This window comes from Oncorhynchus gorbuscha, linkage group LG01 (assembly GCF_021184085.1).
Source record: "Oncorhynchus gorbuscha isolate QuinsamMale2020 ecotype Even-year linkage group LG01, OgorEven_v1.0, whole genome shotgun sequence".
In the NCBI taxonomy this organism is placed as follows: domain Eukaryota; kingdom Metazoa; phylum Chordata; class Actinopteri; order Salmoniformes; family Salmonidae; genus Oncorhynchus; species Oncorhynchus gorbuscha.
The window spans coordinates 95,821,228-95,833,802 of NC_060173.1; the positions used below are offsets into that span (position 1 = coordinate 95,821,228).

Sequence of the window (12,575 nt, forward strand, 5' to 3'; positions counted from 1 at the left end):
TAGGCAAGCAGCTTGGTCAGAAGGCAACAACTGTTGGAATCGGAGAAGGTCATGTGGTCTGATGAGACAAAAATAGAGCTTTTTGGTCTAAACTCCACTCGCCGTGTTTGGAGGAAGAAGAAGGATGAGTACAACCCCAAGAACACCATCCCAACCGTGAAGCATGGAGGTGGAAACATCATTCTTTGGGGATGCTTTTCTGCAAAGGGGACAAGATGACTGCACCGTATTGAGGGGAGGATGGATGGGGGCCATGTATCGCAAGGTCTTGGCCAACAACCTCCTTCCCTCAGTAAGAGCATTGAAGATGGGTCGTGGCTGGGTCTTCCAGCATGACAACGACCCAAAACACACAGCCAGGGCAACTAAGGAGTGGCTCCTTAGTGGCCTAGCCAGTCTCCAGACCTGAACCCAATAGAAAATCTTTGGAGGGAGCTGGAAGTCCGTATTGCCCAGCGACAGCCCCGAAACCTGAAGGATCTGGAGAAGGTCTGTATGGAGGAGTGGGCCAAAATCCCTGCTGCAGTTTGTGCAAACCTGGTCAAGAACTACAGGTCTCTATAATTATGATCTCTATAATTGCAAACAAAGGTTTCTGTACCAAATATTAAGTTCTGCTTTTCTGATGTATCAAATACTTATGTCATCCAATAAAATGCAAATTAATTCCTTTAAAATCATACAATGTGATTTTCTGGATTTTTGTTTTAGATTCTGTCTCTCACAGTTGAAGTGTACCTATGATAAGAAATTGCAGACCTCTACATTCTTTGTAAGTAGGACAACCTGCAAAATCGGCAGTGTATCAAATACTTGTTCTCCCCACTGTATGTGCTGAGCTTTTTGGCACAAAATGGCTGACATCCTGTGGAATCACCCAGCATAGTGTCAGAGCCCGGCTGACCATAGCGGTGCTCAGTGCTGGGTCTCCTGGAGTTCTGTCTCCCTGCATTCCTCAGGCTGCAGTAGGCCTAGTCTGTTAGCAGCCTCTTTAATAGTCTCTGGCATCTGGTCTTTACTGGTTCATTGGTTTTAGTGGTTAATTAGGTGCTGAAAGTCTCGACTGTGAACCACCAAACTATTATACCAGACCGCCACACGATAACCAATTAGAGCCAGTGGCAGCAGCTGACCGCTGCTGGGTAATAGAGTGTCTGGGGCCACAGGGGTCCTGGCAGAGGTCCATTATGCCATTTTTAAAATCTGATATTATGAAATGTCCTACATGTGATCTATGTAAACAAAAGCAAAAATGTTAAAGAAGGTTATAAAAAGCTTTTGTCGAGCAAGGTTAATTGCCAGTCCATTGCCAGAGGAAGACAGAGAGACGAGGAGGAGAGAGATTTGAGATCTGGAGAGGCCTGCTGGCATTCTTCATGTTGAGGGCTAAAACTGTTTGTGTCTGAATGTATGTGCGGGTATATGCACATGCGTATATTGCATGTGTGTATAGGAATGTGTGTGAACATTAGTGTGTATATGAGTCAGACGCTTGCACACCGTGGTGAGGACAGAGGGACAGTGTTTGTATCTCCTCCTCCCAGTACATCAGAACATAGTGACTCCACAGCATCCAGTCTCTCTATCTGCACCAGTCTGGTGAGCAGGTCTGGGATGCTGTATCCGGCTGTACTGATCCTCTCAAACAGCTGCAGGCCGTCACTCATCCCTCCGATCTCATCCCTCTTCAGGCCAAAGCTCTCTGCCAGGTGTCTCCAGGTCTTCACCACGGCTGCCTCGCTACTGTAGGAGGAGCTCAGCATCCGACTGGCCTTCTCCAGACAGTCAAATGGTAGTTCTGTAGGACTTAGACCTGGGGAGAGGAAGGGAGAGGGAGGGTTAGGATGTGTGTGTTGTGGCTCGAGATCAGCATACAAGATTCCTTCGCTAGACATTCGAAGAGTACTTCTATAGCAGGGGTGGTGCACACATTATAAAAGGGCCACATTGAAAAAACACAAGGAATTCGCAGGCCAGACAGAGCCTACTATGTTTGTTTTTACAAAATAATTGGCCATTGTTTTATTATAAAGAATATGGCTGTTTAAAATGTCCACTTACGTACAAAGGATGCTGTATATATCATTTTAACATATTAAAACAAAAGATGAGATAAATAATATTTGTCCAGACATTGCTGCTATGCTTACAGATGTGCATAATATACTGCGACTCTAATCAAAAAGTAGCCTATTTAATAACCCAAAATAACAAAAACCTAGCTAGGTTGTTGTAACATTTAAACTTAAAACATGTTAAAAAATGTTTTGCAATGAATGGATCATCGATGCGGTTGAATGAAGCATTGCTGTATGTTGCACTCAAAATTAATTGACAACCCAAATCATTGCGCGGGCCGGAATGTAGAAATGTATCACGGGCCGAGAACGGCCCGTTGGCCTTGTGTTTGAAGTTCTATAGGGCTGAAACCAGTCGAAGGGTAGTTCTATAGGGCTGAAACCAGTCGAAGGGTAGTTCTATAGGGCTGAAACCAGCCGAAGGGTAGTTCTATAGGGCTGAAACCAGCCGAAGGGTAGTTCTATAGGGCTGAAACCAGTCGAAGGGTAGTTCTATAGGGCTGAAACCAGTCGAAGGGTAGTTCTATAGGGCTGAAACCAGTCGAAGGGTAGTTCTATAGGGCTGAAACCAGTCGAAGGGTAGTTCTATAGGGCTGAAACCAGTCGAAGGGTAGTTCTATAGGGCTGAAACCAGTCGAAGGGTAGTTATATAGGGCTGAAACCAGTCGAAGGGTAGTTCTATAGGGCTGAAACCAGTCGAAGGGTAGTTCTATAGGGCTGAAACCAGTCGAAGGGTAGTTCTATAGGGCTGAAACCAGTCGAAGGGTAGTTCTATAGGGCTGAAACCAGTCGAATGGTAGTTCTATAGGGCTGAAACCAGTCGAAGGGTAGTTCTATAGGGCTGTAACCAGTCGAAGGGTAGTTCTATAGGGCTGTAACCAGTCGAAGGGTAGTTCTATAGGGCTGAAACCAGTCGAAGGGCAGTACTATAGGGCTGAAACCAGTCGAAGGGCAGTTCTATAGGGCTGAATCCAGGCGAAGGGCAGTACTATAGGGCTGAAACCAGCCGAAGGGCAGTTCTATAGGGCTGAAACCAGTCGAAGGGCAGTTCTATAGGGCTGAAACCTGGGGGTGGACGTGTGAGTTCTCACCCTCGGCCACATTACAGGCTCTAGCATACAGATCCAGGATCTTTTTCCTCCGGCTCTGAATCTATATGAAGAGACAGAGAGAAAGGTAAAGTAAGTTACAAAGTAATTACATCGCAATATATTGTAAAAGTACATAGTTGGTTGTGAATGACTGATCTCTCTCACCCCTGTAGCCTTGTTGTTGTTATTGATGATGTTTGCATTGCTATTGCTAATGTTGTTAGCGTTGATAGGGCTGGTGGGGTTGGGTCCAGTCTTATCCTTGTTGAGGAGCCCCAGGGAAAGCAGGCAGAGGTCCGGCTTGGTTCCCAGGTTCAGGAGACAGAGGCTGGGGTTAGGATCAGCTGCCCCCTGCCTCTCCAAGGCTGCCTCCTCATCACTATCCATACTACGACTCAACAGCTGCTCGTTCTCTGACGATGCATCATTCTCACTGGGGGAGGAGAGAGAAAATCAAGCTGAGTTGTCAAATCTCCATATCAGTCAGCATTATAACACTAAGCCTTCATGACCTCTTCAACTGATATTTAGCTGTGTCTAGTTATGCTAATGTTATGTAGCTTCAGCCTAATTGTTACACTGTGAGTAGCCTCTTGTTTTAGCTTGCATATTTAGCTATGGTTCCACAGAACGCCACTGACAGTGTGTAACACTGGGACTTTCTCCCAAAAACACCTTGTTGACAAAGATTCTCAGAGATTGTTTTTACATGTGTGCACGTACACACACGCGAACACACACACGCATTGTTTCTCAGTCACCCTACACCCACTCTGGAAGCTAAGACAGTGAGTTAGCACATCCTCTGGAATGCAGTTAGCCACACTGTTTACCTCTGCTGAGTCTAGCTAGGTGATGTAATGCTAATGTTAATGTGTGTGTTGACATGTAACTTGTTCATACAGACCATATACAGTGTGCACATGTGACACTGTATGAAAAACACATCGTCTGTGTCTATCCATGTTTATGTGAGTGTATATGTCTGTTCTCATTGCTGTCTGTCATAATGAATAAGGCTTCATTGTCTGCGATTGTGGGGTTGAGACTGAAGAAAGGAGAGAGGGGGAAAGAGAGCAGAGGACAGAACGGGGAAGGGCGAGGAGCTGTCATCCACCTGGTGGTTTGGCTGCGCTATAGAGTAATTATCTCTCTCTCTCTTTACCCCCAATCTTTCCTCACCTCTCTTTGCCTCTCTCTCCTACCCACCTTCCCCTCGCTCTCTTTATATTCATCCCCCACTCCACTCTCCCTCCCCTCCTCCAGGGCCAATCTGTGCTCAGCTACCTCACCCTCCAAAGCCACATAATCACTCAAAAATCCTCAAGTGAACTTGTTTTTTCCATGCCCACGCAAGGGGACACACACACACTGTCTCCCCACTAAAAGGGCTGGCAGCGATGCTCTGCTGCAGTGACTTGTCCTGTGGTAGTCTAATTACAGGCAGATTCCGAAAAACAGATTAAAGAACCTCTGTCTGTGAGGCCCCCAGTCAACCACTACACTGTAAAACCAGGAAGCATGTGACACGTTCATAACCTAAACATCAGTGTTTAAAACTGAAACATTAGGCATTTAGAACTGCCAATAAGTGTTCTCATCTTAAACACAGTCGTTTAGAATGCTTGATTAAACATGAAAGTCTGTTTCTTTCCAGTCAGTTTCCAACCACGAGAACACCCATATCTCCTTAGTGTTCAGATTTGAACCACTAGTGTTTTAACCACTGTTTAGAATGACTTCAGTCATTAGAAATTGATGTGACTTTATTTGCTTTAAATTCAGATCAGTGTTAGGAATGTCTGTCACCTTACCTACATTTCAGCACTGAACAGGACATTTGATTCAATAAATATTTTAAATCAAGTGGTGGTGTTGTTACTCAACTGTGTTGAGTTCATTTCCGTTAACTCTGAGTGAAAAAGGCGTGGGAAGGGCCTCATTATCATATTTCCCAGAATGCTTTGTTGTAGGTTGCTCTTTAGAATAGATGTTTCAATATCTATGTTTACTCATGCATATTGATTGATTCATTTATCTTATACTATACAAAGATAAATCATTGAAATAACTGTTTCTAAACTAATCCAATCTGTAAGAGGTTGGATTTATTGCACCAGTTACGGAGATAGTTGTTCCAGTTTAGATGGTTTAGGTCAGGGGTGTCAAACTCATTCCATGGAGGGCCTAGGGTCTGCTGGTTTTGTTTTTACTTTCAAGTGAGCCCTAGACAACCAAGTGAGGGGAGTTCCTTACTAATTAGTGACCTTAATTCATCAATCAAGTGAAAACCTGCACACACTCTGCCCCTCCGTGGAATGAGTTTGACACGTGGTTTAGGTAGTCTTGTTTGTTAAGTCCTTCACCATAGCAGCCATTCTGAGTGCAGGTTGTGGCTGATTAAAATATTCCAATTAATGGATATCCTCCCTCTGGCTGGAGGAAGGAATTACAAATCACTTCAAAAAGCAGCATATTGTGTGTACATGTGACTTGTGATACTGTATGAAACAAACACATCGTCTGTGTCTATCCATGTTTACATGAGTGTATATAGGTCTGATGTGGCGCATGAGCCAGGATTTTCAGACCACAATGTTGAGGATAACTAGGCCATAACTAAAGGCTTTATGAAACGTGCAATGTGGTGATAAAGGGTTTACTTTTAATTCAAACACATTAACTTAGGCAGTCACTTGGTGAAATTATTGAATGCAACAACTATGTCTCTGTTACTAACAAACACAGTCAAGGGTCAGAATCTCTCACATTCATTCGAAAGGCATGTTGGGAAATGTGCAAATACGGCTTTACACCCTACAGTGTTAAAACAACAGCCCCAGTGTTTAGCGTTTAAACCCTAAATGCCTTGTGCTGAATAAACGTGTTCATGTATTTAAAAAGTCTTACAGAGAATAAACATGTTTTCAATCTACACTGTGAGGCGTTTTCATAGAATACCTTGACAGGTTCAGATTCTAAACATTTGGTTTTACAGTGTACACAACCCCTACGCAACTCAGACAAGCACATAAACGAGCTTGCAGACACCCCCCCCCCCAAAACACATGATCTTAGTGATATTGGTAACCATTGCATTGTGTCTGTTTGTGTGTTTGATGTTTGTGTGCAGGTGATCAGGATACCTTACCTTTTCACCGTCTTTGGAAGCGTAGGTTTCAGTTTGTCAAATTCATCCTTTTCGGAGAAAACTACAACATTGTCTGAAAGAAAGAAAACATATTTTGTAAATCAAATGTTATTTCACCCACAGTTCTTTTAATTCTGGTAAAAGTCAGAAATGATCATCAAAATAACCTGGGGCATAAAGGGCCCATTATTTTCAAAATAAATCAATTAACATGACTAGTGTTCAAATGCAATCATATCAAAGTTTAAAGCCTATAAGTGTCTGGCACTGTCAGCCTAGATGGTGTACGCCTCAGAGACGTCTCAGACAGACTCATAGCTCCCAGCTCTACCGGAAATGTCAATCATAGAGACTTATGAGACAGCTGCTTAATGCACACACATGCACGCACACTTTCCCCAAAACATACACACACGATACAGTATGCTTTCACCAATACACGGAGAAAATGATGATTCCTAAACCTAAAGGACTATATGTATAACTATTACCATACTGGAGGTAAATGGTAGGCCTATGTGAGATGACAGTAGGTGTGTTATCGTGAGGTTGATAACCCCTGAAGGAGTCAGTCGGTTGTTAACATTCTGGTTAGTGTGAGGGGAACACTGACGGCCCAGAGCTAGCGCCACAGTCTAATCTAAACATTCCACCATGCTGCGCTCACTGCACACGGAATGTACTCCTCACCATTGTCAACCACACACACACACACACACACACACACACACACACACACACACACACACACACACACACACACACACACACACACACACACACACACACACACACACACACACACACACACACACACACACACACACACACACACACACACACACACACAGTGTCAAACCCACAGACTCCAGGCATGACAGACAGCCATCAAGTATGAGAATGTCTCTTTATGTTAGTCTAATAAACCAGACTATAGATTAAGAATGTCTCTTTATGTTAGTCTAAAACCAGACTATAGATTAAGAATGTCTCTTTATGTTAGTCTAATAAACCAGACTATAGATTAAGAATGTCTCTTTATGTTAGTCTAATAAACCAGACTATAGATTAAGAATGTCTTTATTAGTCTAATAAACCAGACTATAGATTAAGAATGTCTCTTTATGTTAGTCTAAAACCAGACTATAGATTAAGAAATGTCTAATAAACCAGACTATAGATTAAGAATGTCTCTTTATTAGTCTAATAAACCAGACTATAGATTAAGAATGTCTCTTTATATTAGTCTAATAAACCAGACTATAGATTAAGAATGTCTCTTTATGTTAGTCTAATAAACCAGACTATAGATTAAGAATGTCTCTAAGTCTAATAAACCAGACTATAGATTAAGAATGTCTCTTTATTAGTCTAATAAACCAGACTATAGATTAAGAATGTCTCTTTATGTTAGTCTAATAAACCAGACTATAGATTAAGAATGTCTCTTTATGTTAGTCTAAAACCAGACTACAGATTAAGAATGTCTCTTTATTAGTCTAATAAACCAGACTATAGATTAAGAATGTCTCTTTATGTTAGTCTAATAAACCAGACTATAGATTAAGAATGTCTCTTTATGTTAGTCTAAAACCAGACTACAGATTAAGAATGTCTCTTTATTAGTCTAATAATTCAGACTATAGATTAAGAATGTCTCTTTATGTTTGTCTAAAACCAGACTATAGATTAAGAATGTCTCTTTATGTTAGTCTAATAAACCAGACTATAGATTAAGAATGTCTCTTTATGTTAGTCTAAAACCAGACTATAGATTAAGAATGTCTCTTTATTAGTCTAATAAACCAGACTATAGATTAAGAATGTCTCTTTATGTTAGTCTAAAACCAGACTATAGATTAAGAATGTCTCTTTATTAGTCTAATAAATCAGACTATAGATTAAGAATGTCTCTTTATGTTAGTCTAATAAACCAGACTATAGATTAAGAATGTCTCTTTATGTTAGTCTAAAACCAGACTATAGATTAAGAATGTCTCTTTATGTTAGTCTAAAACCAGACTATAGATTAAGAATGTCTCTAAATCTAATAAACCAGACTATAGATTAAGAATGTCTCTTTATGTTAGTCTAAAACCAGACTATAGATTAAGAATGTCTCTAAATCTAATAAACCAGACTATAGATTAAGAATGTCTCTTTATGTTAGTCTAATAAACCAGACTATAGATTAAGAATGTCTCTTTATGTTAGTCTAATGAACCAGACTATAGATTAAGAATGTCTCTTTATTAGTCTAATAAACCAGACTATAGATTAAGAATGTCTCTTTATGTTAGTCTAATAAACCAGACTATAGATTAAGAATGTATCTTTATGTTAGTCTAATAAACCAGACTATAGATTAAGAATGTCTCTTTATGTTAGTCTAATGAACCAGACTATAGATTAAGAATGTCTCTTTATGTTAATCTAAAACCAGACTATAGATTAAGAATGTCTCTTTATGTTAGTCTAATGAACCAGACTATAGATTAAGAATGTCTCTTTATGTTAGTCTAATGAACCAGACTATAGATTAAGAATGTCTCTTTATTAGTCTAATAATTCAGACTATAGATTAAGAATGTCTCTTTATGTTAGTCTAATAAACCAGACTATAGATTAAGAATGTCTCTTTATTAGTCTAATAATTCAGACTATAGATTAAGAATGTCTCTTTATGTTTGTCTAAAACCAGACTATAGATTAAGAATGTATCTTTATGTTAGTCTAATAAACCAGACTATAGATTAAGAATGTCTCTTTATTAGTCTAATAATTCAGACTATAGATTAAGAATGTCTCTTTATGTTAGTCTAATAAACCAGACTATAGATTAAGAATGTCTCTTTATTAGTCTAATAATTCAGACTATAGATTAAGAATGTCTCTTTATGTTTGTCTAAAACCAGACTATAGATTAAGAATGTCTCTTTATGTTAGTCTAAAACCAGACTATAGATTAAGAATGTCTCTTTATTAGTCTAATAAATCAGACTATAGATTAAGAATGTCTCTTTATGTTAGTCTAAAACCAGACTATAGATTAAGAATGTCTCTTTATTAGTCTAATAAACCAGACTATAGATTAAGAATGTCTCTTTATGTTAGTCTAAAACCAGACTATAGATTAAGAATGTCTCTTTATTAGTCTAATAAATCAGACTATAGATTAAGAATGTCTCTTTATGTTAGTCTAATAAACCAGACTATAGATTAAGAAGGTCTCTTTATGTTAGTCTAAAACCAGACTATAGATTAAGAATGTCTCTTTATGTTAGTCTAAAACCAGACTATAGATTAAGAATGTCTCTTTATGTTAGTCTAAAACCAGACTATAGATTAAGAATGTCTCTAAATCTAATAAACCAGACTATAGATTAAGAATGTCTCTTTATGTTAGTCTAAAACCAGACTATAGATTAAGAATGTCTCTAAATCTAATAAACCAGACTATAGATTAAGAATGTCTCTTTATGTTAGTCTAATAAACCAGACTATAGATTAAGAATGTCTCTTTATGTTAGTCTAATAAACCAGACTATAGATTAAGAATGTCTCTTTATTAGTCTAATAAACCAGACTATAGATTAAGAATGTCTCTTTATGTTAGTCTAATAAACCAGACTATAGATTAAGAATGTATCTTTATGTTAGTCTAATAAACCAGACTATAGATTAAGAATGTCTCTTTATGTTAGTCTAATAAACCAGACTATAGATTAAGAATGTCTCTTTATGTTAGTCTAATAAACCAGACTATAGATTAAGAATGTCTCTTTATGTTAGCAATGAACCAGACTAGATTAAGAATGTCTCTTTATGTTAATCTAAAACCAGACTATAGATTAAGAATGTCTCTTTATGTTAGTCTAATGAACCAGACTATAGATTAAGAATGTCTCTTTATGTTAGTCTAATAAACCAGACTATAGATTAAGAATGTCTCTTTATGTTAGTCTAATAAACCAGACTATAGATTAAGAATGTCTCTTTATTAGTCTAATAAACCAGACTATAGATTAAGAATGTCTCTTTATGTTAGTCTAATAAACCAGACTATAGATTAAGAATGTCTCTTTATGTTAGTCTAAAACCAGACTATAGATTAAGAATGTCTCTTTATGTTAGTCTAATAAACCAGACTATAGATTAAGAATGTCTCTTTATTAGTCTAATAAACCAGACTATAGATTAAGAATGTCTCTTTATGTTAGTCTAATAAACCAGACTATAGATTAAGAATGTCTCTTTATTAGTCTAATAAACCAGACTATAGATTAAGAATGTCTCTTTATTAGTCTAATAAACCAGACTATAGATTAAGAATGTCTCTTTATGTTAGTCTAAAACCAGACTATAGATTAAGAATGTCTCTAAGTCTAATAACCCAGACTATAGATTAAGAATGTCTCTTTATTAGTCTAATAAACCAGACTATAGATTAATAATGTCTCTTTATTAGTCTAATAAACCAGACTATAGATTAAGAATGTCTCTTTATGTTAGTCTAATAAACCAGACTATAGATTATGTCTGAGTCCAAATCTGGTACAGTAAGTAAAAGTTTGTGTTCTGTAGTGTGTTTTTTTGTTAACTAAGTAGTGTTGTCTATCTGTGTGTGTTGTGTCGTTGTGTCTGTGTTGTGTAGTGTATATGTAGCCTCACCTGGAACATCTTTCTTATCCTCCTGTTTGTTGGTCTGAGCCTCCACTGCCTTCACCACCTGACCAGAGCAGCATGCTGTGAACACACAGAGAGCATGTGTGAGTGTTATCCTGCCCTCTGGGTGTGAGCATGTGTGAGTGTTATCCTGCCCTCTGGGTGTGAGCATGTGTGAGTGTTATCCTGCCCTCTGGGTGTGAGCATGTGTGAGTGTTATCCTGCCCTCTGGGTGTGAGCATGTGTGAGTGTTATCCTGCCCTCTGGGTGTGAGCATGTGTGAGTGTTATCCTGCCCTCTGGGTGTGAGCATGTGTGAGTGTTATCCTGCCCTCTGGGTGTGAGCATGTGTGAGTGTTATCCTGCCCTCTGGGTGTGAGCATGTGTGAGTGTTATCCTGCCCTCTGGGTGTGAGCATGTGTGAGTGTTATCCTGCCCTCTGGGTGTGAGCATGTGTGAGGTGTGAGTGTTATCCTGCCCTCTGGGTGTGAGCATGTGTGAGTGTTATCCTGCCCTCTGGGTGTGAGCATGTGTGAGTGTTATCCTGCCCTCTGGGTGTGAGCATGTGTGAGCGTTATCCTGCCCTCTGGGTGTGAGCATGTGTGAGTGTTATCCTGCCCTCTGGGTGTGAGCATGTGTAAGTGTTATCCTGCCCTCTGGGTGTGAGCATGTGTGAGTGTTATCCTGCCCTCTGGGTGTGAGCATGTGTGAGTGTTATCTTGCCCGCTGGGTGTCAGCATGTGTGAGTGTTATCTTGCCGTCTGGGTGTGAGCGTGTGTGTGAGTGTTACCCTGTCCGCTGGGCTTGGCTTTGAGGATGTAGAACATGATGATGAGGACAATGGCGATGGCCATGATGAAGATGGTTGACATGGCAATGATGAGAGCAGTTGCTAGGTGACCCTGTCCTGTGGGGTCTTTGTGAGGGTGAGGGAACATGGTGGTACTGCTGGTTGAGACACTGGGAGCTTTGCCTGACAGCACAACTTTGGTAAGCATGCCTGGAACACACAGATACTACACTGTTACAACACAGATACTACTTCTGTATCTGAAGGAAGCCATGCAAGGGGGGCATGTTTTGGTTTTTGGCCTAGCACTACACAGCTGATTCAAATAATAAACTAATCATCAAACTTTGATCATTCAAGCAGACCACCGTAGTCCCTGTGCCCAAAACCACCAAGGTAAACTGCCTAAAAGACTGCCGACCCGTAGCACTCACTCACATCTGTACCCATTAAGTGCTTTGAAAGGTCGGTCATGGCTCACATCAACACCATTATCCTAGAAACCCTAGAATCACTCCAATTTGCATTATCTACCCAACAGATCACAAGATGATGCAATCTCTATTGCACTCCACACTGCCCTTTCCCACCTGGACAAAAGGAACACCTACGTGAGAATGCTGTTCATTGACTACAGCTCAGCATTCTACACCATATAGCGCCCTCAAAGCTCATCACGAAGCTAAGGATCCTGGGACTGAACACCTCCCTCTGCAACTTGATTTGATTTGATTTGGTAAGGGTAGGTAACACAATTACATCCGCCACACTGATCCCCTACAGGGGGCCTTGGAGGGGTGC

General features: G+C 39.9%; 1 protein-coding gene across 2 annotated transcripts in view; it reads right to left on the reverse strand.

Moving 5' to 3' along the window:
- Positions 1–430: 430 nt before the first annotated feature.
- The window catches only part of LOC124046483 (tumor necrosis factor receptor superfamily member EDAR-like), a 54,263-nt gene continuing 42,118 nt past the window's right edge, over positions 431–12,575 (reverse strand). For both annotated transcript variants that reach the window (XM_046366911.1, XM_046366901.1), the window contains exons 6-11: positions 11,775–11,984; positions 10,992–11,066; positions 6,321–6,393; positions 3,335–3,602; positions 3,170–3,230; positions 431–1,813 (exon numbers count right to left, since the gene is read on the reverse strand). In XM_046366911.1, coding sequence (XP_046222867.1) covers positions 1,485–1,813; positions 3,170–3,230; positions 3,335–3,602; positions 6,321–6,393; positions 10,992–11,066; positions 11,775–11,984 — 1,016 coding nt within the window. In that variant the 3' untranslated portion in view covers positions 431–1,484. The remainder of the gene's footprint in view (positions 1,814–3,169; positions 3,231–3,334; positions 3,603–6,320; positions 6,394–10,991; positions 11,067–11,774; positions 11,985–12,575) is intronic.